Source organism: Balaenoptera physalus, assembly GCF_965194825.1.
Source record: "Balaenoptera physalus genome assembly, chromosome: 3".
NCBI classification, from domain to species: Eukaryota; Metazoa; Chordata; class Mammalia; order Artiodactyla; family Balaenopteridae; genus Balaenoptera; species Balaenoptera physalus.
Genome location: NC_138890.1, coordinates 15,223,145 through 15,248,905, shown reverse-complemented (window position 1 = coordinate 15,248,905; position 25,761 = coordinate 15,223,145). Strand labels below are relative to the sequence as shown.

Below are 25,761 nucleotides of genomic sequence, written 5' to 3'. Positions count from 1 at the left end.
AGGACTGCCTGCAAAAGGAAGAGTGGCCAAAAAAGATGACCCAGAACGACCTGCTCCTCTAGTCTGTGTCAGGACCAACTGAACTAAAATCACTGGCTATTTTGGGCCCTCTCTGCTATCATTTGAGATGTTTAGTGTCTTAAGGGCAAGGCGGAGATTTTGAATAGGGAAAAGTATGTATTCTTTTCAATACATACCTCTTTTGTGATTAACATTCAATGTATTACAGTTGCAAATGTTAAAGTCTAGTTTTCCTCAAGGTTTTAAATTTAATTTACAAATATTGTTGTTCTTCTTATAAAGCTAAAAATTTTTGAAACAACTGGAACAATCCCTCTCACTGGTTCTTTCATGAATTAAGGTTACCAAAAGACATCTTCCTGAACATCTAAGCCACTGGTGATATTCTCTTAGACATTTTAAATGACAATTACAGAATTTATCTGAACCTTCAATTTGTGGTGAGGTGAGGGAGGCACTGGGGAGGCACTGATTAGGTCACAGCTGGAATCTAGAGCTGGTGTATATTGTTTATTTGAAATCTTCTGAATGAACCTATGTGTTAATTCATTTGTCCTTAAAAACTCCACATTGTGTTAAAAACTCTACTGTATTCTTCATTTGCCTGGGAGTCCTCAAAGACATAAGATCCCGTGTCCTCCACTAATTTTTCTATCCACCTGCAAACAAAACCAGCAAATGGTGCGGAGGCAGTCATCCGAATGCAGAGCCAAGGAGGTATAGGTGTGGCTCCTTAGCCTCCAAGCCCCTGGTCTTCCGTCCTTGAACCCACCAAGTTTACTCCTACTTCAGGGCCTTTGAACTCTCTGCTCCCTCTCCCGAAGGCCTCTTCCCCGAGATATTTGGAAGGCTGGCTCTTATCTTCCTGACTCAGCTCATTGTCACCTCTTCTGATGCATCTTTTCTGGCGTATCTCTCTAATACTGTGCTCTGCCTGACGCTCTATCAGATCACCCTCATTAATTTTCTCACAGTCCTTATCGCTCTCTGAGATTATTTTTCTATCTGTTTATTTGTTTGTTATTTTAATTGCCCATCAGAAGGTAAACATCAGGAGGGCAGGGACCTGGTCTGTCTTTTTCACTGCAATGTAAATGAATGAGTGAATGAAGTTTCCTTTTAATAGTGGCACACCACAGGTTGGTTGCAACGGTGCAAAGGAGTCAATGATGCCCAGCATCTAGAACAGTTTCTAGTCCACGGTAAGGACCCAATTCATGAGATTTGTAGCTATTAACATTATTTCCTAACCTTGAAGTTTTACACATAAAAGAACCAGAGGGAAAGGGAGATTATCAATAGAGTGACTACAGAAGGCTATTCCATGAGATCTATGAGGATTATGAAGAAAAGAGCCAGTGGGATGGGAAGTGGTAGATGTAGAGATAAAACAGAAATGGTGGAAGAGAGAAAAGTGTTGAAGCTGAGTGATGAGTACTTGGGGTTTCCTAATACCATTCTGTCTACTTTAAATTTTCTAATAAAAGTTTAAAAAATGAAAGCAAAAAGGAATACAATTACTTTTGAGTGAGAGATTTAGGTAAATAATTTTGTAGAGTAATGATGTTGAGGTTTATTTGAAAAAAAAAAAAAAGTAAAGATCTAGCAAAGCTACAATTAAATAGAGCTCTCAGTGTAAGCTTACATCCTTTAAAGGATTTCCCCAGGGTACCTCAGAAGTGGGGGAGCCAGGGACTTTTGGCCCCATGCACTGTCCTGACACCCAGATTTGGCTCTTTTCTTTTACTCTTCACTGAAAATCAATCAATCAATCAATCAATCAATCAATCAATCAATCAAGTTCCCTGAACATTCTCCTGCATCCAGGAAAAATTGTAGATAGGCCCGAAGTGTGAGTTTCTACCAGGAAACAAGGATGCTCTCAAATTGCCAGGGCAATGCTGAAAGGACCAAGGGGCCAATTTAAAGGGGCTTCCCCTGACAGGCAGCTACAATTTAAGCAACAAAAAGAGAATAATTTTAGCATTAATTGAAACAAGATGAATCTAGGAAAGCTGTCAAGTCCTATTGACAAGTTAGCATTAAATGTAACCCAAAAGAAATATGACTCACGTGAGACAGCTTTCTGTGGAGCTTATTGCTCAGTCCAGCTGGTTCTTTGGTGTTAATTGTGTTGCATTGAATTTGTTTACTGTCTCCCCAAGGAAGTCAGATGACAACTCTTATGTTAGCTGAGGCACAGACCAATATCCACCTGGAGAAGAGTGACAGGACTGAGTGACGGTCCTGGTCTCCCAGAGTCCTGGGTCGGCTTGGAGGGGGTGCAAGAGAACCTCTGGCAGTCCAGAGCCTCAGATGCAGGGACTGTACTGACTCATCTCAAATTAGTCTGAAAAACATGAGGAAAAAAAAAAGAAATTGGGTCAGCAGGGGAAGGCCTGGGAGAATTCTTCCAAGTGGGGTCCAAAATTCTTCACTCTTCTAGGGCTCTAAGTTGCATGACAGGGCCCTGTCATTCTTGGTTGGGTTTACATCTGTAAACCCAGGTAAGGCATACAAATAAGTATAAAAGAGCAATGATAAAGAGATGGGCCCGATATTGATTCTGTGTGTGTGTAAGTTATGTGAATGCAGGTGGCCTAACAAGTTTTGCCATCACTGGGCTATTTTTGGTTATGCTCTGTCTGCATTTAAGATGTGTGAAACTTTAGGGAATTCCCTGGAGGTCCAATGGTTAGGACTCGGCGCTTTCACTGCCAGGGCCAGGATTCGATCCCTAGTCTGGGAAATGAGATCCCGCAAGCTGCGAGGCGAAGCCAAAAAAGAAAAAAAAAAAAAAAAAAAAAAAAAAAAAGCGTGAAACTTGAAAGAGAATTTGATTTACCACTTTGATGTTTTCTCTACTCGACTTTCAAGTTTGACAGAAGTCCTGGGAAAGAAGTTGCTTCTCTCACGTGTAAGTTGGTGTACCGTCAGGTGTATGCAAGTGTGAACCCCATTTTCCAGGCTGCACTGCAAAAGTCCACACCGTGTGTTTCTCTAGTGACATCTCTCCGGCCGGGAACTCTGTTTGGGGGACTCCAAGCACCGCTGGTCTGCTTCTGTGAAGTCTTCGCTGCCTTTTTCCCTTGATCTCTGGAGCCCGTTTCTCAACACACCTGTCACTTGGCACAGGCCCGAAACAGATGCGCAGGAAGTGAGGATCGGTGAAGAAGGCGGCTGACCGAGACACCTCTGGAGAGACTGATGGTTCTTTTTACAACTGTTCTGCACTGCCTCTGAGGACAGGTTGATGAGGAGGCGCGGGATGGGAGTGAAACCAGACAGGGTAGAAAAACTCAGACTCGCTCACGGTGGTGTCCGTAAGGTGGAGGTTGTCGCGATAGCCAGCAGCGCCGAGCGGGAGCCAGGCACCAGCAGAGCACTGGCAGAACCAGGTGCTTTTCCGGCTGTGCTAACTTGAACTTCTCTCGGTGCCCTGTTTCTTCCCCTATTCTCCGTCCTTCAGCACCGTCTACTATTTCCTCTACCGCACATTTGCTCACCTTATGTGACGTGTCTGTGCCTCAGTGGCCTCACCTACAGTAGAGGGAGACACATACAACGGGACCAGACACAGTCAACATGCTGTGATAGATGGTGTGGTTATTACTACTATCTTTCCTGTGAACAATTCCCCGGCCTGACTTCCACTCTACGTTTCCAACGCACTCCTTCTTGCACTTTTTTAAATATTTCATTTGTCGTTGAGTGGCATTCCCGCCTTTTGCTGCCTCTAAATCTTCTAGGATTTTAAGTTCTGTGAAGTCTGGCTCTAATGACATAGACCACCTGCTTTTGCACTAAACACCTAGAGATCTGGAACATATTAGCTTGAAGGGAACTGGTAATAGACTGGAAAAGACAGGAGTATGGATAAAACTGTAAAAGTTATGCGTACTTTTATGCACATGCATTCCGGCAACAAATGACAGAAGTAGGCAAGTTAACTGGAAGAAACTGTTTTTAGCAAGGGAAAAAAAGTAAGATGGAACATCGCTGTTTCCGCCCGGTTTCGAACCGGGGACCTTTCGCGTGTTAGGCGAACGTGATAACCACTACACTACGGAAACACGCTGTAGCTTTTCTTTCCATACCTTTTATAGGACTTATGATCATGTCAATGTCCAGGACCCTCTCCACCGCCCCCCCCCCCCGCCCACCCGCTGGCTCAGAGCCCCCGGAACCATTCTGCCCCGGAATACCGGTCCCTTGGTGGGCTCGGGTAACAGTGTTTGTCAAACTGTGGAGCGCGATCCGTTAGTGGGTAGTGAAATCAATCAAGTGTAGCAATTAAAAAAAAAAGTGTGAATGAAAGCAGCGGCCCTCGTGGGAGGGAAGGTAACATGTGGCTTGAGGCTGGATAACCCTCTGCATTATCTCTCTGTCTTCTAGGGAGACAGCTGCCGGGTTTAAATTTTCAGATAATTTGTGCTCTATTGACAGTTAGATCTAAAGGGTTCAAATACATTCAAAATATATGAGATTTGAATATATTTTCGTCAAAATGTAAATTAGATACGAACAAGCAACAATGAAATTAATTTCACATATGCTTTCAAAATAATTATATATTTCTTAGAAATTATACAAAATTATTAAGAATAAAGGGGAGATTGAAATTAGTGAATATCAAATTTTAAGTCGATGTTATTTAAATAAAGCTGAAAAAAATTTATTAAATTTTGAAAACGTAGTGAAATCTTTTAAGTATTTTATAAAAATAAAGCTCATTCAATGTCCAGAATTGGGATGAGGTTTAACATACGCTATATGTAGATCTACATGTATGCAAATTTAAGAGTAGTATCGATGGTATAATATTGAAAGATGTTTTTCTGTTGCCGATGCTTGTTCCCAAAGACCTAGGTAACCAGGAATTGGAACAGAGGCTGAGTCCTACTGAGTAGGGATCCTTAAAGTGTCTGTGACACGGAAGGCCCTCTCCCCCAGAGCACAGGGCAGGAGGCCCTCTTGTCCAAGTCTAGTTCAAGGTTACCAATGGGCCTGCAAGTGGCCCAATCCATGGACGCTTTACCATTTTCCCTTCCTAGACTATAATTTGACTCTATCCACTTGTCGTCCCTTTTTGCACATCTCGACTCCTTTGGCTTCAATAGAAGCTTCGCTGCTGGCTTTCCTCCTATTTCGACTCCTTCTTGTACCTGAGGCCATCTCCCTGAGGGTCAGATCCCAGCTCACAGCTTGACCCACACTCTATCCCTGCAACTGAGACTCCAGCTAAGACTGCTCTCCCCTGTCTTGCACATGTCCCTTTAGACGTCTCCCAACTTGCTCAAGACTGAACTCATTACTCCTCTCTCCTCTCTCCCCCACCACTTCCAATCTTCAGTATCCGATCTCGGTTGTTAAACCATCTAAAGCAGAAATCCAGGAGACCCCTCTCCTGCCCTGAGTACAAACCATACATCCAGCTCCTTCACCGCTTCTCCGGTTGGCTGCTGCTGCCTTGTCCCTGGCGCCAGCCGCCTCCTGTCTGGACCGTGACTGTGTCCTTCCAGCCCCTCTCCCTGACGCGGTCTCAGTCCCCTCACACCTCCTGCTCATCATTCCTGAAAGAATCCAAGACGTAAATCGGTGCGAGTCCTTCTGCCTCTGCAGCTTTTACTGCCGCTCGAGAAAAAGACCAAAGATCCTACCATGCGTTTGCCTAACGTCTGAACCTATGAACGCCAAGAGCAACGTGGGTCACTTACTATCACAGGGATTCTAAACCAGACCTGGCCCGAGGGGCGGCGGTGGAAGGGGTGGAGAGGAGAGAACAGCAGGAATTGTAGCAAAAATCTCGGGCGGGCGTGCCCTGGGCTTGTTGGGAGACAGGGAAGAGAAGCTTGTCCACTTAGGCTTTCTCTCTCTCTCTCTTTTTTTTTTAAACATCTTTATGGGAGTATAATTGCTTTACAATGGTGTGTTAGTTTCTGCTTTATAACAAAGTGAATCAGCTATACATATACATATATCCCCATATCTCCTTCCTCTTGCATCTCCCTCCCAACCTCCCTAACCCACCCCTGTAGATGGACACAAAGCACCGAGCTGATCTCCCTGTGCTATGCGGCTGCTTCCTACTAGCTATTTTACATTTGGTAGTGTATATATGTCCATGCCACTCTCTCACTTTGTTCCAGCTTACCCTTCCTCCTCCCCGTGTCCTCATGTCCATTCTCTACGTCTGCATCTTTATTCCTGTCGCGCACTTCGGCTTTCTCTTAATGAAAAAGCCAAAATCTTTTAGGAATGTTTTCCAGTCCCACTAAGGGTGGTAAAAAATAACCCTGAAACCACTTTGCAAACGAATCCACAAGCATTTGTGCAAGACGAAATGCCAAAGTTCGAACTCTTCTAACACCGTCTTGTTTAGACCCAAACATTCCAAGAAAAGACCATAATAACATTAACTCCCCAGGGACGCGTGAGGTAGGCCTGTACTAGCAACTCTGCCTATTTTACCAACTCTGCCCAATTCCTGTCCACACTGCTCTCAGAGGGTGTCATGCTAAATCCTCCCTAACGCTCCCTTTTGATACACTTCTGAGACTGAAGGTAGTACTATCCTTCGCTTAGCAAGTTTAATAAACCAGCTTTATATAATCGACAGACTTCTCTCGTGGTCTGGTATGTATGTGGGGAGACTTCTACAGACGGAAAATAGAAAATGGGCTGAATCTGCAGGACTAAGGAACAATAAATGGAAAAGAATGAATTCAAGTGAAGTTAAGGCAGAATTTCGTGACAAGACCGGTAAACTGAAGATGTTCATGTTAGGGTGTTCCAAGAAAGGACATTTTAACGTTCCTTTGTGTGTGTGGGGAATGTGGAGGCTGGGATGTGTGGGGCAACATTTCACAAAAGATCGACTCAATATTGAGCATAAAGAGAGTATACTGAACATGAGGGTCTCGGACATCGAAACAGGGCGGCGGCGGTGAGAGCGCAGAATACTAACCTCTAAATCACCTGGTAAGGTGGTCGCTAATCAGGGGGCCCTGGGGTCCTACCGCAGCTTCCAGGGGCCACTCAGTGCCCTCCCTCCCAGGTCAGCTTGCCCGGCACACGCGGGCGGGTCGTCTCGTAAACAGAGGGCGCCTAATACATGTTGAGCACTGATAGGCGGATTTCAGTAAGCGTAATGTGGTCTGAGGAACAGGCCCCTAGGAATTTGTCCGCTGGCAGTCACCCTTCACTCTCCCTTTTAGGGAAGCGATAGGCCTTAGAGCTGGGTGCACTCCATCTCGAGTGCGGGTCTTGGTCTGGAGAATACCTTGCTGCCCTTGCATCAAAAGCTCTTTTATTATCCTAATTTCCAAAACGACCTAGCGCCCAACGTGGGGCTCGAACCCACGACCCTGAGATTAAGAGTCTCATGCTCTACCGACTGAGCTAGCCGGGCGACTCTTGAAGGTACGTTTTCTGTCCCAAGGGACCAAGATCCACAAGCAAGGATGCAGACACACTGCTAAGCAACCGCAGAAGTATTATGGAGCGCCAACTGTGCGCCTGGCTCTGCCCTAATGACTAGGGCCGAGGGGTCCGAAGTCTACGCCCCCTCGACACGGAAGAGGTGGCCGTGCAGGCTTCCGGGGGGAAGAGCAAAGAGATTAGCTGAGGTAACGAGACCCGAATTTACGTTGGAGCACTTATGGAGAATATAGACCGCTACGGTACCGCCTCACGGCCAGTCTCCGAGAAACAGAAATAGAGATAAACACACACACTTGTCCTTCATGTGACAGCCTTCATTCTCCGGGATGCGGGAGAGACGGTGACTAGGACCAAAAGTTGTTTCCGCCCGGTTTCGAACCGGGGACCTTTCGCGTGTGAGGCGAACGTGATAACCACTACACTACGGAAACACCCACAGCGAAAGGGTGACTGATTACACCCTGAAATCTACACGTGGCCGGAACTGGCGGGGTTGAGAAACGCCACAAATCCAGAGGAACAAGGGGCTCCCATCAGGGGCCGGCTGAACCGTGTTCAGGTCTTGTGGTCCCATTTCTCTGCCACAGTAGCGCTCGCAGCTCCCGGCACGGCCTAGTACAGTTCACACACGAGGATTCGTGGTTTTGGCAAGTTCGGACCACCACTTTAGAAAGCACGTCCATTTGGAGCTTCCCCAAGAGGCGGGAAGGGCCTCGAGATCAGGGTCAATTCTGCGTGCCCAGCCCTGGCATCGCGCAGCGTCCGACACTCGCTGGGGATTCTGTACACGGATATAGGTCCTGTAACTTTCCCCGCAGTTTTTTTTTTTTTTAATTTTTAATTAAGCGAGATATATATATTTTTTAAAGCATCAAGTATTATTTCTATTGCACAAATAATCTATTTGGCAGAGTTGCTCTGAGTACCACAGCAGTATCTTTACTGATACCGTTCTACATGCCCCCTAGGATTCTCTCAAGTAAAATCAATTCCGAAAACCCAGTCTGAGTCCCTGCTCTTAGACTGCGACTCCACGAAGACAGACCTCGAGGTATTCTGGGCGTGGAGCACGCGTGGTGCACAGCTCAGAAAGTGTTAAATGAATCGACAGCACTTGGGGGGAAAAAAAACACTTTTTTTTTTCTTTAAGGCAATACATTGACATGGTTCAAAATTCAAAAGACACACAACGACACGTACGGAAAAGTGTCCTTCCTATCCTGGATCCTCAGACTTCCCAGAGAAACTAGTATTCTTCCAGAGATAGACGACGACGATGATAATAATGGGTAGCTAAACCTTGTATCTCACTTACCATGTGCTAAGCAACATTCTAATAGCTTTGCATTACATTAATTTCACTAAACCCTCTGAGGTAGGAACAACTGCCCTTACTTTATGAGTAAACACAAGACTATAAAGCTATTACATACATTTAACATCCTATTCCCCCCCATTTTTTACAGATATACTCTACACACTATTCAGCACCTTGCTTTTTTCACTTCAGAATACTGTACATTTTGAAGAGGATTCCCTTTTTATATCTAAAGCGTTCCACTGTGTGAATGTGCATGTCATGATTTGCAACCGTTCCTTTACTGATGGCAATTAGGAAAGTTCATCTAAACGATGCGATAGTGACCGACGGCAGTTTCTAAAATGGGTGTGGAAATGCCAACTACAGAGGGGAGGAGGAGGGGGAGGGTCTCCGGTCCCACCTCCACCGCACTTCTACAGGCCCCGCCCCCTAGTCTCGGAGGGACGCTCAGAGCCCTCAAACAACAAAGTCCTTCGCCTAGAAGGGCCGGAAGTACTTCAGGGCGCTCACCAACCGCCGCCCCTCCGCTTCCGGAATCGGCGGTGCGGAGTCCCTGCTGCAGTTCTCCGTGTCCGGTCGGTAGGATGGCGCCGGGCCGATACGGTCATAGCACCGAGAGCAGACGGGCGCCAAGCCCTTCCACCGTCCCCCGAAGTTTATCCCCAGTGGCGGGCGATGGGGGAGGCCGGGCTTTCTGTTTCGTCTGCGTTCCCTGCTCCCTCGCATCACAGAGGCTTGCGCCTCCGTCTTTCTAGGTCTCCCGCCCTGTTCCCGAGTGCCTGTTAGAGCGTCTTCTCACCGTTTCCTGTCACCAGGGGCCCAGGGCGGGTAAGGGTCGGGAGAGGGGTAGAAAGGGACGTAGCGTGAGCGCGGATGGAACTCGCGAGCTTGGGTGGCTCGCAGCACCGGAAGTGTTGGGGGGACGGAAATGAGGGGGCGGAGCCAGGAAGTGAGGAGGGGCGGGGGTTTATGAGGAGGCCAAGGTAGCTTTGGGGTAGATTTGCACTCAGGGCCACCTGAGGGACTTGGCGGTAGCGCTCAGCTGTGTCCCCTCCCCTCTCAGGGACACGGTTGTCGTCTGGGAGTAGGGAACTCTGTGCGGAGGGGTGGGTTGTCGGGAGGACATTTCTCTCGCTGCGCTTGAGGCAAGGTGTGGAGAGGCAGGGCTGGGGGTGGGGCTGGGTCGTCAGGGCGTCTGAGAGTGAAGACCCCCCCCGCCCCCCACCCCCACCCCCAACGCCCGTCTACACTGGCTGACTGGACACTAAGATGGCTGCCGTTGCCATGGCACCCAACCCTGTGCAGACCCTTCAGGAGGAGGCAGTGTGCGCCATCTGCCTCGATTACTTCACGGACCCTGTGTCCATCGGCTGCGGGCACAACTTCTGCCGAGTGTGTGTAACCCAGCTGTGGGGAGGGGAGGATGAAGAGGACAGGGATGAGTTAGACCGGGAGGAAGAGGAGGAGGACGGAGAGGAGGAGGAAGTGGACGCTGTGGGGGCCAGTGGGGGGTGGGACACCCCAATGCGGGATGAAGACTATGAGGGCGACATGGAGGAGGAAGTTGAGGAGGAAGAGGAGGGTGTGTTCTGGACCAGTGGCATGGGTGGGTCCAACTGGGAAAACATGGACTACGTGTGGGAGGAGGAGGACGAGGAGGAAGACCTGGACTACTACTTGGGGAACGTGGAGGGGGACCTGAGGGGGGAGGATGAGGAGGATGATGAGGAAGTGCTGGAGGAGGACGAGGAAGAGGAGCTAGATCCCGTCACCCCACTGCCCCCGCCTCCAGCCCCTCGGAGGTGCTTCACCTGCCCCCAGTGCCGCAAGAGCTTTCCCAGGCGGAGCTTCCGCCCCAACCTGCAGCTGGCCAACATGGTCCAGGTGATTCGGCAGATGCACCCAACCCCTGGTCGAGGGGGCCGTGGGAACGAGCAGGGCATTTGTCCCAAACACCAAGAAGCCCTGAAGCTCTTTTGCGAGGTGGATGAAGAAGCCATCTGTGTGGTGTGCCGAGAATCCAGGAGCCACAAACAGCACAGCGTGGTGCCATTGGAGGAGGTGGTGCAGGAGTACAAGGTGAGATAAGTAGAAGATGGGAGTTTAGTGGGGGTGGAGAAGAAGTAAGAGGAGCTGGGAAAAGGAAACATGTCTTCTCCCCCCCCCACTCGAAGCACCTCATGTACTGTTGAGCTGATTCTCCTTACCTAAGCACTTACTGGCACCAGGATGGGTTAGAGTGAGAAGGATCCTGGACACAGATAAAGTAGACACAGTGAAGGAGACCAGGGAAGACTGGCTTCGTCAAAGGAGATCTGGCAAAATTGGTGATGCCATAGCTCTGGGCTTTGTCTTCTGGGGAAAAGCCACTGCTCTTTTACACTCCCACTGTCCCTAAGTAATAGGAATGCAAGTGACAAGCCCCTAGGGCTTTACTACCAGTCTCATTTAACTCTGGGTGACTCTTAAATGTATCCTTGACTAAAACCCCTAGAAATGGAAAGAACTTGGGGCTCAAATAAGAAGGGGCTTTGAGGAGCAGGAATGTAGTATTGACTACTCGTATCACACCCATATGCTGCTCACTTGCTTTCTCAGGGGTTCCCCACCCACTCCAAGATACAGCTTGGTTCTCTCCTTGCATCTGCATCATTCTGGTGTAGTGGCCAGGGCTTCTTACCTTTCCTGGGAATTCAGAAAAAAGGGAGAGGTTTTTAAGTCAGAAGACCTGGCTTTTAGTCTCTGAATGTCTTTGAACTTTAATTTCTTCGTATGTACCCCAGCACTGTACTAAGCACTTTTCATGGACTGTCTCATTTAAAACTCAGAACAACCCTGTGAGTTTGATATGGTTTGTATTTCTGTTTTACAGATTGGGAAACAGAGAGATTTAAGTAATATACACAGGGCCACACAGCTACTAGTGACTGATGGACTTGGTTATGACCACCCCCCGTCCTGGCCTATACTGTTAACAGCATCACTGCCGTTTGGATGTCTGTTGTTTGTTTGACTTTTCTGACATGTGACTTTTCTTCTTGGAGTCTGATTCTAGTTTAGTTAATATCTTGCCTCCTACTTCTGATCCTGGTTCTTTGGACACAGATAAAGGAGATTTGTGTGTGAGACAACCAGTAGAAATAACATTATTTAGCAGAGGCCCAGATGGGTTTGTAGCAGTGGAACCAGGAGGAGAGGGTAGCTTCTTCTATGTAGTCTGCACAGAGCTTTTTGTTTTATGACTTGTGTTTTCACACCTTCCCCTGATTCCTACAGTAACGTTATTTAGGTATTATTATCATTACCCCAGTTTTAGAGTGAGCTGTCTAGAGCTTCTCAGCTGTGAGTGATACATACAGCTAACACAGACCTACACCCCTCATGACAAGTAACTATTCCTTGTACACAGTGATTGTCAAACGTGGCTGATTGTCCCAATTATTAGTGGAGGTTTTCAGAAGTACAGTGCGCCCTACCGTTAGAGATTCTGAATCAGTGACAGGGAGAATATCTTTAGAAAGCCCAAGCTAGTATGGGAATCACTGAACTGGTAATACCGCCTGCCTTTTAGGCCCTACATTATTAGGGGAGATTGTGAGCTCCTTCTGTCCTTCCATTTTGTATCCCCTCAGTTTCTAGTTAATTGTACTCGTCACACAATGTGCAGTCACGTTGTTAACTGGATCCCAGGGCGGAATATCCATGGGCATTCCACCCCTTCTCCACCTTCCCCTTGCAGAACTCTTCTGAAGAGCTTCTGAAACTGGATTTTAATTTGTGTTAGCCATAGCTGTTGAATGCCAGGCCAGTAGAGCTGTGCAATTTGGAGAGGCCACATAGACACAAATAATCTGATCAGCAAATGCAAATACATAAGTTTTATTATATCAAACTAATTTGAGTGACTCCCTTTCTAACTTACAGGATATTTTACAGGCAGGTAGTTTCTTTTCAGATATGTACACTAGCATTAGCTTGGCACAGTGTTGTTTTGTAGAGATATTTCCTTATTGAATAGGTAATAATGCACAAATGATGTATAAATAAAGCTTCAAAAAGTTAAACGTTCTTGAAACTTTCTCTTAAATGGCACTCTATTTGGATTTGTGTGTATGAATTTTTTGTCAACAATTTAGGAAAAATATTAAATGAGAAGTTTATGCATCATGAATTCTGACTTAATAGAGTTGAAATTATTGTGGAGAAAAGTAGACAGTAATAGCAAAAGGCAAAATTTTGTGTAGTTTATGTTATTTTTATGTTATGGATTGATTGTAATTTTATTATGATTTTTTTCTTCGACCAGTTAACCTGTGCAACAACTACCTTTTGTGCTCTGGGACACTCACCTCTTTAGATCAAGGGTCATTATCAGGCTGTCGTTGGCAGCTTAGGCTTGGGTAGGGAATTCTAGATAACATTTAGTACTGATCTTTTGCTCCATGCCAGACACTGTGCTAAGCATAGTGTCTGTGAGGTAGATTCTGTTATTCCCAGTTCCCTTTTTGAGATGAGGAAACCGGAAGCATGCCTTGCCTCGGGCTGCATTCAGGTTCAGATCAGAGTCTAGGCTTGAGCTCTTCTATGCTGTATTACCCCTCAAGGAAAAAGGAGGGAGAAAGGCAGAAGAAGTAGATGGCATAAAAAAGGAAAGAGCACAAAAGTCGGGCTTACCTCATCCATTCCGGTCTAACAGCCCTTTAAAGCAAAAGATTCTGCTACAGATGATTAGAACACAGAGCTCAAGAGCATATTTGCTGAGAGAGTTAAAACTTTAGGAGGAGAGGGTATTTGTTTTCCATTTAGCAAATAACTGAGTAGGAGAGAAAGCCAGTGGACAGAGAGAAGCATAGAAATTACAGTAAGTAAAGCAGGGTTCCTGCTGCCATGAGCCTGTGTGTCCTGGGGGCAGCACACTTGTAAATGATTGCAGTGCAGGGGAGTATTGTAAAGGTGTATTCATGTTCCTTGGGATCACAGAGGAAGTTGGGGACCATCAGGGGCATGGTCAGGTAGCTGGGTTTTAAAGGAAGAATGCCTTGGGCTAAGTGTAGAAGGGCAGTCCCAGGCAGAGGGAACAGCAGGAGGGGAGGTGTAGGAGGGGAGGCTAGAAATGAAGGAGCAATGAGAGCCTCATATTTTGCAAGTCATGGAGAACTGGTGAAAGATTTTTAGCACAGGCGTAAAATCATCAGAAAAGTATTTAGAGATGAAAATTACGAGGAAGATTGCTTATGAGGGAGAAGGGACTATAGGTAGGAACATTCATCTGGAAGGACTTTGTGTGGTGAGGGGCTCAAGCCAGGTTTACTCCAACTCTGAGTGTGGGGCTATGTAGTCATCAGGATCCTACCTTTGTTTTTAATTTTAATTTTAATTTTTTTACTTTTTGGCTGCGCTGCATGGTATGCGGGATCTTAGTTCCCTGAGCAGGGATCGAACCCTCGCTCCCTGCAGTGGAAGTGTGGAGTCTTAACTGCTGGACCGCCTGGGAAGTCCCAGGATCCTACCTTCAGAGCACACCCAGGGCTTTGTACATGAGAGCAGGTGGAGGGTTGGAGGCCTTTGTCATCATCGGAAGAGAAGAAAGGGGAGGAAGGGAGTGTGCTGCTCCTTTGATACCTGTGATGGTGATCAGGCTTTGAGCCCCAACCCAAAATGGGAGAATGGGGTATGTGGGCTCTGAGAGCAGGTGCCTCTCGCATCCCAGGCCTCTAATCTTCCTTTCCCCGTTTCCTTAGGCCAAACTGCAGGGACATGTGGAACCACTGAGGAAGCACTTGGAGGCTGTGCAGAAGATGAAGGCCAAGGAGGAGAGGCGGGTGACAGAGTTGAAGGTGAGTGAATGTCCCTGACAGGGCTCTGTGGTCAGAGCAGGGAAGATGGGCTCTCACAAGGGGTGACTAGATCCGCTGAAGAGGGGCAGCCGAGGCCTGGGAGAGAGGTAGACACCTTCCCAGGGTTGTGAGGAGAGAGGGGCCTTAGTGGATCAAGAGGCATGTTTGTTCCTAGGTTCCAAAATGGAGTGAAACAGGTTTAGCTGGAAGAGGGTTGGTGCCTGGCCCAAGGCTGCAGAGCAGGTTTACCACCCGACACCTAACCCAAGAGCTGCTGCCCCATACTGCTGTGCCCACCACACAGGGCAGAAGAGGGCAAGGCAAAATTCAGATACCAGCTATCAGAGAAGCTCCAGGTTCCAGGATAGATGGCAAATGGTGGGCAAAGCAGCCCTGAGCATGAGGGGAGGAATGTTAGCACTGCAGAGACCTAATATCTTCTAGTCTGGTGTTTCTCAGCCTTTTTTTAAATTATTGCTCACCCCTCCCTAAGGAGTATTTTTAGATATTTTCCCCCTAATTCCCACCCCTTACCTCTGCCTCTTTTTGTAAGGCCGGGAGGCACTGGAATGGCCCGGCACTGAGCTTTGGAGACCAAGCCAGGGCATCCTTTCTGTCTGTCCTCTTCCCCCATCCCTCCAATGCCTGCCACCCTGACAGGGTGGCTGAGCCTTGCCACTTCCCAGGGCCCGTGCTCATTCATTGCCACCTACACATTAGGGACTCTGTTGCCGGCAATTGCTAGGCACTGAGTGGTGAAATCTGAGTCTGGGAGTTGGGGAGTTATCTTGCTTCTAGCCAGCTGCCCAAGTTGAGACTTTTGGGCTCCTGGAGTGCAGAGGTGTCAGGATCTGAGTTTCACTGGGACAGAGAGTAAAACTATTTCCTTCACCCACTTGGCCAGCCAGGACTTTCCTCCCCACTCTGGCCTGTTACTCTTTTTCCTAAGAATGTCTCCAGCTTATATCTGGGTGAAAAGTGTGCCCATCATCTGGGATTGTCCACCTCAGGCAGAAGGGGTGGGAACGGGCAGAGGTTTTCTCTCATTACATATCGAAGTTACCTACATAATAATATCCTTGATTTTGCCTCTTGGCCCATAAAGTGTAAAATATTATCTGACCCTTTACAGAAAAAGTTTGCTGACTCCTGATCTAGAAGGATTGGGTGACTTTCCCAAGGTCATTAGTGGTATAGCCAGAACCCTAATTTCATATCTTGATTCCTGAATTTTTTATTCATTTCAAAAACTTCTTACCAGCACCTACTCTGTGGTCGGCACTTTGCCAGGGTCCGAGGACCCTGTGGCAACAGCGCTTACAGAGAAGTGGGTGAAGACAATGTTAAAAGATACTCCACTGTAAATACAACATTTCAAATTGAGATATATGCCATGAGGAGATACAATGATATTTATGAGGGTGGTCCTGATTTAGATCTGGAAGAGAGATACTTCTCTTAGGAACGTTTAAGCTTAGACCTGAAGAACGAGTCAAGTTAGGTAGCCAGGGTGGAGATAGGTGTTGCAGGCAGTGGTTGGTGAGTTTGGGACCAGTGTGCCAGGAGCATGGAAGTGGTGCCTGCTAAAGCCAGGAGATGGGGAAGGGGACAGGGCCCTTTTTCCATTCAGAATGTAGGGCTCCTTTGCCTTGGATTGAGGGGCAACAGTTGCAAAATTGGAGGTTTATGTTTCTGTGTGTTGAGGTGGTATCCACCATCCCCTTTGCATCATCCCAGAGCCAGATGAAGTCAGAGCTGGCAGCTGTGGCCTCAGAATTTGGGCGGCTGACACGGTTTCTGGCCGAAGAGCAGGCAGGGCTAGAGCGGCGCCTCCGAGAGATGCACGAAGCTCAGCTGGGGCGCGCGGGAGCAACGGCCAGCCGCCTCTCCGAGCAGGCTGCCCAGCTGAGCCGCCTGCTGGCTGAGGCCCAGGAGCGGAGCCAGCAGGGGGGCCTGCGGCTGCTCCAGGTGAGCAATGGCCCCTTCCCTGTCCACCCTCCAGAACCCTGTGTCTGCTCTGTCAGGCGGTGCTTACCAAACACCTGTCCAGAGCTGCCTCTCCTCTCATTGGGAGGAACCCACAATGATTTAACCTGAAGACCAAAAGGTTTTTGAGGCTGCAGAGTAGTTGATGCCAAATGTGGTGTGTGTGTTGATTATACGCAATGAAAAGAACGAAGATTCAGTTCATAGAAGGAGGGTTTTAACGAGTTGAGGAAAGAATTTTTGACAGCGACATCCTGAAAAACATGACCAAGTCGTATTGTGAAAATTCTTTTACTGGGGTTGAAAATTCTATTGGGCTCACAGCAGGATGAGTTAAGTTAGGCATCCCGAGGCATAGGGGTGGTTGAGATGGATGCATGTTTATTGCGGGCCTTGTGTCCTTTTTCTCACTCCCTTGTTCAAGTTCAGTTCTTTCTCTGGCTGGAATCAGATGGGGAGAAGGGAGCCATCCCTGTGCAGCTGACTCTCTCTTTGTCTCTTTCTCCCTCTCCCCCTTTTTGTTTGTTATTCCCAGGACATCAAGGAGACTTTCAATAGGTGTGTTCCCACCCTTTATCCTTTGTGACCCAGTGGCATCTGGTTCCCCATCCCTGCCTCTCTTGGATATCCTGCTCCTCTCCTTCCTTCCCCAGGACCCGAGTTTCTGCCTCCTGGACCCTCTCCTTCCCCTCAGCTTCTGCTCTTCCCTCTGGGAATACCATGGTCCCACCCCCTGCCCGGTCCCCTTCCTCCAGGTGTGAAGAGGTACAGCTGCAGCCCCCGGAGGTCTGGTCCCCTGACCCGTGTCAACCCCATAGCCATGACTTCCTGACAGACGCCATCGTGAGGAAAATGAGCCGGATGTTCTGTCAGGCTGCCCGAGGTAGGGAGGTCATGTGTTTGACCTTCCTTTGCCTTTTTCTTCACATACCTGAGATTGGGTTGTGAGGGAAGTTGGGCCCTGGGGGAATAGTGGGTGCTGAGATGGAGCAGGATACAGGCAGGCCAAATGGCGGGGGGCTTCAAGCCAAGAGTAGCTTTTGTCCTAGCTCAGGTAGGTGTTGGGGAATAAGAGCTGGGGCCAGAGGGAAAACCTGTCTGGTGTCCTGAAAACAGAGTGGGGAAATAAGGGGAGCCCTTAGGAACTTGAGCCTGCACTCTAGGTTGGGGTGGGGAGCTGAGGACAGCTGGATGGTGGGGAGGGAGAGAGGTGAAGGGAAGGGCAGCAGGAAAAGGCCAAACCTTGGAGTTAGCTGCTAATGGGGAACAGTCGTTCCAGCCTTGGCGTATTTGTCCTCCCTCCTCCCAAGTGGACCTGACGCTGGACCCTGACACGGCTCACCCGGCCCTGATGCTGTCCCCTGACCGCCGGGGGGTCCGCCTGGCAGAGCGGCGGCAGGAGGTTGCTGACCATTCCAAGCGCTTCTCTGCAGACTGCTGCGTGCTGGGGGCCCAGGGCTTCCGCTCTGGCCGGCACTACTGGGAGGTAGAGGTGGGCGGGCGCCGGGGCTGGGCAGTGGGTGCTGCCCGTGAATCAACCCATCATAAGGAGAAGGTGGGCTCTGGGGGGTCCTCTGTGGGCAGCGGTGATGCCAGCTCCTCCTCTCGCCATCACCACCGCCGCCGCCGGCTCCACCTGCCCCAGCAGCCCCTGCTCCAGCGGGAAGTGTGGTGTGTGGGCACCAATGGCAAACGCTACCAGGCACAGAGCTCAACGGAGCAGACACTGCTGAGCCCAAGTGAGAAACCAAGGCGCTTTGGTGTGTACCTGGACTATGAGGCCGGGCGCCTGGGCTTCTACAATGCAGAGACTCTGGCTCACGTGCACACCTTTTCGGCTGCCTTCTTGGGCGAGCGTGTCTTCCCTTTCTTCCGGGTGCTCTCCAAGGGTACCCGTATCAAGCTCTGCCCTTGATCAACCTGCCACCCGCAGGGGCCCCTCTGGTTAGCACTGGGGGGGCGGGTGGTGGTGGAAAGCAGCCCATAAGTTTGGGAGCTCAAAGGCTCCTCTGTTAACTGCGTTGCTTCGTGCTCCTCCTTGACCCCAGGCCCCTGCTTCTCCCTCTAGGAGCCTAATGAACTCCCCTAGCCTCCAGCTCAGTCTTCTCACCTACTCTGTCTGTCCAGCAGGTCTGCATGGGTCCCTGATGAGAACAGCTGCCTGGTCTTCCCTCCCTCCCTCTGCCCAGGGATCTGAGTTTTTGAGTAGGGGATGAGGGGAGATTGTAATCTCATTATAAACTTCCCTTTCCCCATCCCTGTTCAACTTTCATGTCAGTTCTGAGACTGGAGGATTTGGGCAAGACTCATGACAGCCCTCATTCCAATTCCATTTTCTGATGCAAATTTTAGCTAAGGGATTTTGAATCTTTTTTGGGGGAGGCAGGCTGGGAAAAGGGTAGACCTGGATAATAAACAGTCTACTCTCTGGGGGAAGTAGGAAGGATTCTAATTTTCCTTCCATCCCCAATTTCTACCTCCATGGACTGGCCAGAATTTAGCTTCAGTGAGAGATCTGGAATAGTCGACATGATCGAAACTACGTAAATCACATCACCCAATAAATTATTCCTCCCCCCCTTCCTTTTTTCCAGCACTTAATCTAGGAGCAAAGCTCCTCCCCTCCCCAAACCCTCAGGTCTTTTCACTGCCAGGCTCCTTTCCCTTTTGTTCAGTGGAGTTCCTTTTGTCAGGTTTCCAGCCTCTCTTCTTGTGCTTAGTTCCCTCCGTTTGGTGAGCCCTGGAGAGGAGCCTGGGGACAGGGATTTGAATCCCTGGGAGGAGAGCCTTGGGCAGAATCTATTTTTCTAGTAACCCTTTGCCTTCTGTCACTTATCAGCTTTTGTCCTCTGCTTTGATGGCTGAGGTCAATTTATGCTCCTGGGGGAAAGGGAAGATGGGTTGTGTTGCGGAAATAAAAAGTTTATTTGCTGCTTTTGTGGCGTCCACTCCTTTAGAAAAATATAAAGTAAGGAGATGCCCCCTAATGGAGGACAGATTAATTGTACCTTCCCTATCAATCAGGCGTGATTCTGTTTCAACAGACTGAGGTATAAATCTTACCCCCCTCCATTTGAATGCCCTGCCTAGCCTGTTACTGGCAGGCCCCTCAGAATACCTACTTGAAGATCATTTGCCACTTCTTTTCTACCACTGCTGTGAGACTTTATACCATACCATGGCCCTCAAGCCCAAGACTCAGGCACACTACATCTCCAAAGTCCTTTTATATGTCATTATACCTAGTTGAAGTCCCACTAAATTGAAGTCAAAGAAAAGACTCATTGCCACTATGAGTTGGTGGATATATGTAAGAGACCTCAATATGCTGCACATTTGTCATTTAGCTGCCACTTGAGGAAAAGCCATCTCTGTGATTGTATTAACACCTCCAGACCATCCCACACTATTTTAAATCTTCAATTATGGAAGGAGTGAAAAGGAGTCATTACGCAGCAGCTCTTCTGGTGAGTTGCCTTGCCTTAAAGCAGGGGTCCCCAACCTCTGGTGAGTGGCGGGCAAGTAAGGAAGCTTTGGTCTGCTGCTCCCCATTGCTCACATTACCGCCCAAATCACCAACCTCTCCCCAAACCCTGGTCCGTGGAAAAAGTGTCTTCCATGAAACAAGTCCCTGCTGTCAAAAAGGTTGGGGAGCGCTGCCTTACAGGATTAAAACAAGAAAAGCGAAACCTTTTTAACCAGAGCCCCAGTCTGATGCAGACTGCACAAACCTGATGAGTTTCAGGAAGTTTTCAGAGAAGACACTCACTATAAAAGAAAACCAGTTTTTTTAATTTTTAAAGCTCTCCCATGTTTTTAGCGGGTGCCAATGGTCACCTGCCACACTCGCACCAGGTTGTCTGTGTAGCCAGCAAACAGAGTCTGCAAGGGAGAAATGACAGGTTAAGTCAGAGCCATGGAATTCTACAGTCCTGCTAGTGCAACAAAGATGGCCCTTCTTTTTAATCACCCTCTATTCACGGGTGATTATGTATTCCTAGAGAAAGCAACAGCTGGCAGTAAGCACTCACAGGTTTGTAAAATGGCCAGGTTAATCAAGGTCTTAATTGAAGACAGGTAACCACTGCCCCACGGACCACAATCTTCCTACTGACGCTGTGTCAGTAAAATGACAATAAGCAATCATTTTACTTATGTCAAAGACACTGGTTTTGTAAATGGCTGACGAGCAGAAAGTGAGAAAGGTTAAAAGCTGAATTACCTGAGGACAGACCCACTTACCTGGCCATCAGCAGACCAGGCTAGAGACGTACACTGAGGCGGCTCTGCCTTGCTGCTAGTACTGATAACTTCTTGCTTCAATTCATCTACAATGATTTTGCCCTCCAAGTCCTGGGGAAGGGGTAAAACCAGGGTGAGGACACTCAACACTTCAGTGCCACTCTCAAAAGCCTCTTTCATCTGTAATTCAGTAATTCTCAAAAGAGAATGATTTTTTTGCCCCCTTGGGGACAGTTGCTGAGGCTGAGTAAATTGCTACACTTGGTCATCCTTCTTTTTTAGTAGGCAAAGATCTCCCACCACTGCAAATCCCAATCCCAAGAAGCTTTACTCATTCTTCTCAGGTATCCACTGGCAGTGTGATGGTTCAGTTGTTCAGGAAGTTCACATCCCACCAGTGAGCCAGATGACACATTGGGAAATAACATTGCCGGGGCTTGCAGAGCCAGGTATCTGGCCTCAACTGCAGCCCACACTCACCCAGATCTTGATGCTAGGGCCCGTAGCAGCACAGAGCCAGTAGCGGTTGGGACTGAAGCACAGGGCATTGATGATGTCCCCACCATCTAGCGTGTAAAGGTGCTTGCCTTCATTGAGGTCCCACAACATGGCCTGGCCATCCTGGGTGGACAAGGAACGAGTCAGGGCAATGTGACTTCTTCCGGATGTTAATCCCACCCACCTTGTCTCAAGATTCTGCCTTAATTCTTAACTGCTTATCACAGTACCCTGACCTCCCAAAAGCCAATTTCTCAAGTATCAACATTTATCTCTGTATGCTTTTCCTTTAATACATGACACCTCACTAACCCTATCAAGAGTCTCTGACAACTTCAAAATGCATCACTATAAGCTCCCAAAACACAGGATCCTAATCTCATCAGCAGCTTTAAGAAACCAGCTTCACAGAAAACGATCTCTTTTAAAGGGTATACCGTATCTACGTCATTTTCAGAATGTTCTTCAGAAACATTTACTCTTAAATTGCTATTGCATTATCTTAGGTATTCTAAGTCACTGTCCCCCACTGAGTAGGAGACTCCTGGCCTCTGAATACCTTGCCTCCAGAAGCACAGAGGGATCCATCTGGAGAGACGGTCACAGTGTTCAGGTAGCCTGTGTGGCCAATGTGATTGGTCTTCAGCTTACAGTTTGCCAAGTTCCATACCTGAAATTGTGGGTCATAGGTGAAGAACCTGGCCTGGGGATCCATCAGGGTCAAGAGGGCTTAGCTCAAATAAAAGGCATGGCACTGTGCTTAAAAGTATTCCTAGATAGGACAGCCAATTTCCAGTCTATCAGTAACAAAAAAAGGTCAAAGAATCTGTCTTGGCCACGTAAGGACAATGAGGATTGAAACTGGGGGGGAAAAAAAAAAAAGCTTTCTGTGTTGCCATCTTACAAGGGACTCTGGGTTCCCAATTAGCTACTTCAGACCAAATGTCAAAATTTAATGGCCTGTAATGAGAAAATATCAAGAAGGAAATGGTCAGTTGAGGAACAAAGCTTTCAGAGTGACCAACTGGGAGGCAGTGGGAACACATTCTGGTTGGTAAAGGCCTTACACCATGGGTCCAAGCTCACCTTGACCAGCTTGTCCCAGCCACAGGAGACAATAATGGGATTGCTGCTGTTGGGCGAGAAGCGGACGCAAGACACCCACTCTGAGTGGCTCTCATCCTGCAAAGGATGGAAAGGAAACGAGAAACTGTCTTGTCCCATGAAACTCTAGACCCCCACCCCTCCCCTCAGTTACATGGGATGTATGTTGACAGTCTTGTATTCATACCTTCAGAACCCAAACCTTTAAGATTGACAGAACCCCTTTAGGTTCCAGATGAGGCTTGAAATCACCGTATAAAGGCACCATGAAGAAGGGTGGGAGAAAAGTGTTCAACATGTGCTCCCTACACGTGCCTCCACTTTACCTGGACAGTATATTTGCATACACCCAGAGTATTCCATAGCTTGATGGTTTTATCTCGGGAGCCAGAGACGATCTGTCGGTTGTCAGAAGAGAAGGCCACACTCAGCACATCCTTGGTATGGCCTACAAATCGGCGCGTGGTAGTGCCCCTGAGAGGAAGGACGTGGTTACCCTCTAGACCGACTTTGCAAACATTCTTACACAGTTAGACTGTTTCCCTGGCCTGGTTCCTCTCCCAGTGGAGTGGCATCACTCACACAACCCTGGACATGGCTTTGGTAACAGCAGGCCCTTGGCCGAGAATATGCCAGAGAATCCCTTCAGAATTGCAGGACATGTCCTCACTCCCATGTGGGGATTGGCTCACAATGTCACCTCTCATCACCAGGATCCTCCGTTATGCCTGACCGTCCAAAGACTGAGCTACCAGTACACAACACGGTCAAACTTTGCCTACTCCCAAGTGCATTATCTGATAAAACTGCTCAACCAGACCACTCCTCAGCAATTCTGTATAACATTAAAAACAAGGAGGGTGGCCAAGCAACCACAACCATCTTCTCCAGGTATTCTCTGCCTTATAGTTCCCACAATGAACCCAATCACCCCTGGGAAACCACTTCCAGATATTATCTACCTCATTTCTACCCAGCTTTCCCCCAGTGCCCCAGAGCAGCTACTTGCGTTGTGAGATCCCAGAGGCGAAGGGTTCCATCCCAGGAGCCTGAGAGGGCAAACTGGCCATCTGAGGAGATGACCACGTCACTAACAAAGTGGGAGTGACCCCGAAGAGCACGCTGTGGGATACCGTAGTTGGTTTCATCTCTGGTCAGCTTCCACATGATGATGGTCTTGTCTAAGGGCAGGTAAAACAGAAAAGAAAACCCAGTGAGAAACCCCACAGCCCACCCTCTAACCTACTGGATAATGCCTCAAGGTGACTGGTGGGCTCACAAGATAAATTAAGGGCATTTAGGGGGTAGGGGAACTACAGGCTATGAGTGCAGTTACTAGCCAAATCCAAGTGACTCTATTCAAGAGTCAAGTAGAGCTAAGTGGTACCCTGAGAATTTAACTCAGGTGTGTGAAACTTTACCAGGTTATGGATGCCCCTTTTGGAGATTCAGACCAATACAACATCTATTTTAAGTATTTTCTGAGGTCTAATGCATGAACACAGCAGCCTGGGTGTGGGAAGACTAGCTGTGGGCCTCCAGAGACTACTGCTGAGGGCTGCAAGAAGTGCTGGAATTAGGAGTCACTTTAGGCGCTACAGGACTGCATGCTTTCCCTGCAACGTGTTCCACTCAACAAGCTTTCCTAGTAAGTGCCAGACAAGATCCTAGCCTTAGATGATCCATTTTTAAGTAGCGTGGGCGCAAACGCAAGGCACAAGAAGTCTCCAAACGCAACCAGGTACACAGTGACTAAGAAAAACCCAGAGCAGAATGGGCAGACGCGGGTTAGCCGTTGAGACTGGTGTCACGAGGTTCTCCGTGGAGTCCCCCCCACTTCCCACCGAGTAGACGGCCGGGCGGCAGCTCAGAAACAGCCTCTGGGTTTCAGCATGGGCACTCAGATGGCATGTTGGGATCATCACCGCGCCGCCCGACCCGTAGGCTCCTGGGCACACAGCCACACACGCGGGTTAGTGGGCCAGAAATTTAAAAAAAGCCCCCAAACCGTGCAACCCTCCCGGCAGGCATCCGTGTTTCGGAGTCTGCGAAGTGGGGACGCCTCACGGGTTTGCCCGTGCTGACACCTAGGCACGGGTCAACTCACACCCCACCTCGCGGCCCACGGGCCCAGTCATGCGACGCGCGCAACGCCCCCTACCCCTCAATCCTCTACCTGGCACCTCAGCCATACCTCGAGAGGCGGACAGTATCATGTCCGGGAACTGGGGAGTGGTAGCGATCTGGGTCACCCAGCCGTTGTGGCCCTTGAGGGTGCCACGAAGGGTCATCTGTTCAGTCATGACGGCGGCGGGTGCGGGTGTCGCCGCAGCGACAAGGATGGAACTGGATGGCTCGGAGAGACGACCCACACACACACGTTCCCGCCGCGGCCCTGCGGAGAAAAAGAGCGAGCAGCTCCGAGGCGGAACCGGAAATATCCGCCCTCTCGAGCAAAATGGCGCCCTCCTATAATTCACTTCTGCTCAGGATGGTGGCGCCGTGTAGTGCGCGGTGGGATGTAAAATAATAAGACCTCATGGTCTCCTCCGCCGCGCAACATAATTTGGCAACACCTTACAAATACATTCCGAAACCAACACGCCCGAATATTTAAAAAAGGCTCCTCACGGTTGGGGCATGAGGTCTAAGAAGCGGAAGAAAGTGCACGCCCCATTCCCGTAAGGATCGCCTAGCGTCTTCACTGTCCCTACGTGGCTCAGCGTGAACCCCGCCCTTTCCGCTTGGTGGCTTGGAGGGCAACGGAGAGGGAGCGTAATTTCGTGGGCGCAACTGTGAGTAACGGTGGGCAATGTGAAAAATACGGTATTAAATTTTAAAAATAAACTGTGCTCAGGTGAACTATTAAACCCTAACAGATTTCCTTGCGCGCGGGGAGGGGGGCAACTCGTCCCTCAAGAGATTGATGCTCTGATGGTTTTGGTTAAGGAACTCCATGCCCGGAAAGACTTAGTCCACCCAGGACTAAGGCAGGAATGGGTCACGGAGCGGAAAACCGGGGATGAAGGACAAATCAGTCTGTGGGCTTCTGGACAGTAGCCCGCTCCCGCCTAGGCAGAAACTGAAAGGCCCCAAGAGGAAGGACCTCCGGGTTCTGACTTCTCGGTACTCAGGCCAAACCACTCACAGAAAGGTGAGGGGTTTGCGTGTCCAGGCGTGCTCAAGTATTTCATTCCTGTTTGTAACATGTATTAACTTTATTTTCTCATCTGTGAAATGAGATTGGGAATAATAGTACCTACCTCACATGGTGTGGAGAGTAAATGGGTTAAGATAGGTAAAACGCCC

General features: G+C 48.7%; 2 protein-coding genes and 1 long non-coding RNA gene across 6 annotated transcripts; 1 reads left to right on the top strand and 2 right to left on the bottom strand.

Annotated features, from left to right (window-relative positions):
• Nucleotides 1-200: 200 nt before the first annotated feature.
• On the bottom strand, nt 201-7,849 carry LOC309658814. The gene is made up of 2 exons (XR_014262413.1): nt 2,867-7,849; nt 201-2,371 (listed from the first exon to the last, which is right to left on the bottom strand). It is a non-coding gene; the product is annotated as an uncharacterized lncRNA (long non-coding RNA).
• A 1,890-nt stretch (nt 7,850-9,739) lies between these two features.
• Nucleotides 9,740-19,543, top strand: TRIM41 (tripartite motif containing 41). Of its 4 annotated transcripts, none has more exons than XM_082457688.1 (6): nt 9,740-10,864; nt 14,527-14,622; nt 16,327-16,590; nt 17,144-17,166; nt 17,262-17,491; nt 17,919-19,543. In XM_082457688.1, the coding sequence occupies exons 1-6, from the start codon at nt 10,055-10,057 to the stop codon at nt 18,521-18,523; spliced, it is 2,028 nt and encodes a 675-aa protein (XP_082313814.1). In that variant the 5' UTR covers nt 9,740-10,054; the 3' UTR covers nt 18,524-19,543. The 4 variants fall into 4 exon arrangements, with proteins under 4 accessions (XP_082313814.1, XP_082313815.1, XP_082313816.1 ...); XM_082457689.1 differs by having other exon boundaries at nt 9,745-10,864; nt 16,360-16,590; XM_082457690.1 differs by having other exon boundaries at nt 9,745-10,864; nt 17,364-17,491.
• Nucleotides 19,544-20,379: 836 nt separating this feature from the next.
• On the bottom strand, nt 20,380-25,168 carry RACK1 (receptor for activated C kinase 1). The gene is made up of 9 exons (XM_082457785.1): nt 25,084-25,168; nt 24,647-24,847; nt 23,462-23,633; nt 22,779-22,926; nt 22,435-22,530; nt 21,908-22,018; nt 21,331-21,471; nt 20,851-20,961; nt 20,380-20,490 (listed from the first exon to the last, which is right to left on the bottom strand). The coding sequence occupies exons 2-9, from the start codon at nt 24,753-24,755 to the stop codon at nt 20,425-20,427; spliced, it is 954 nt and encodes a 317-aa protein (XP_082313911.1). The 5' UTR covers nt 24,756-24,847; nt 25,084-25,168; the 3' UTR covers nt 20,380-20,424.
• Nucleotides 25,169-25,761: the final 593 nt, after the last annotated feature.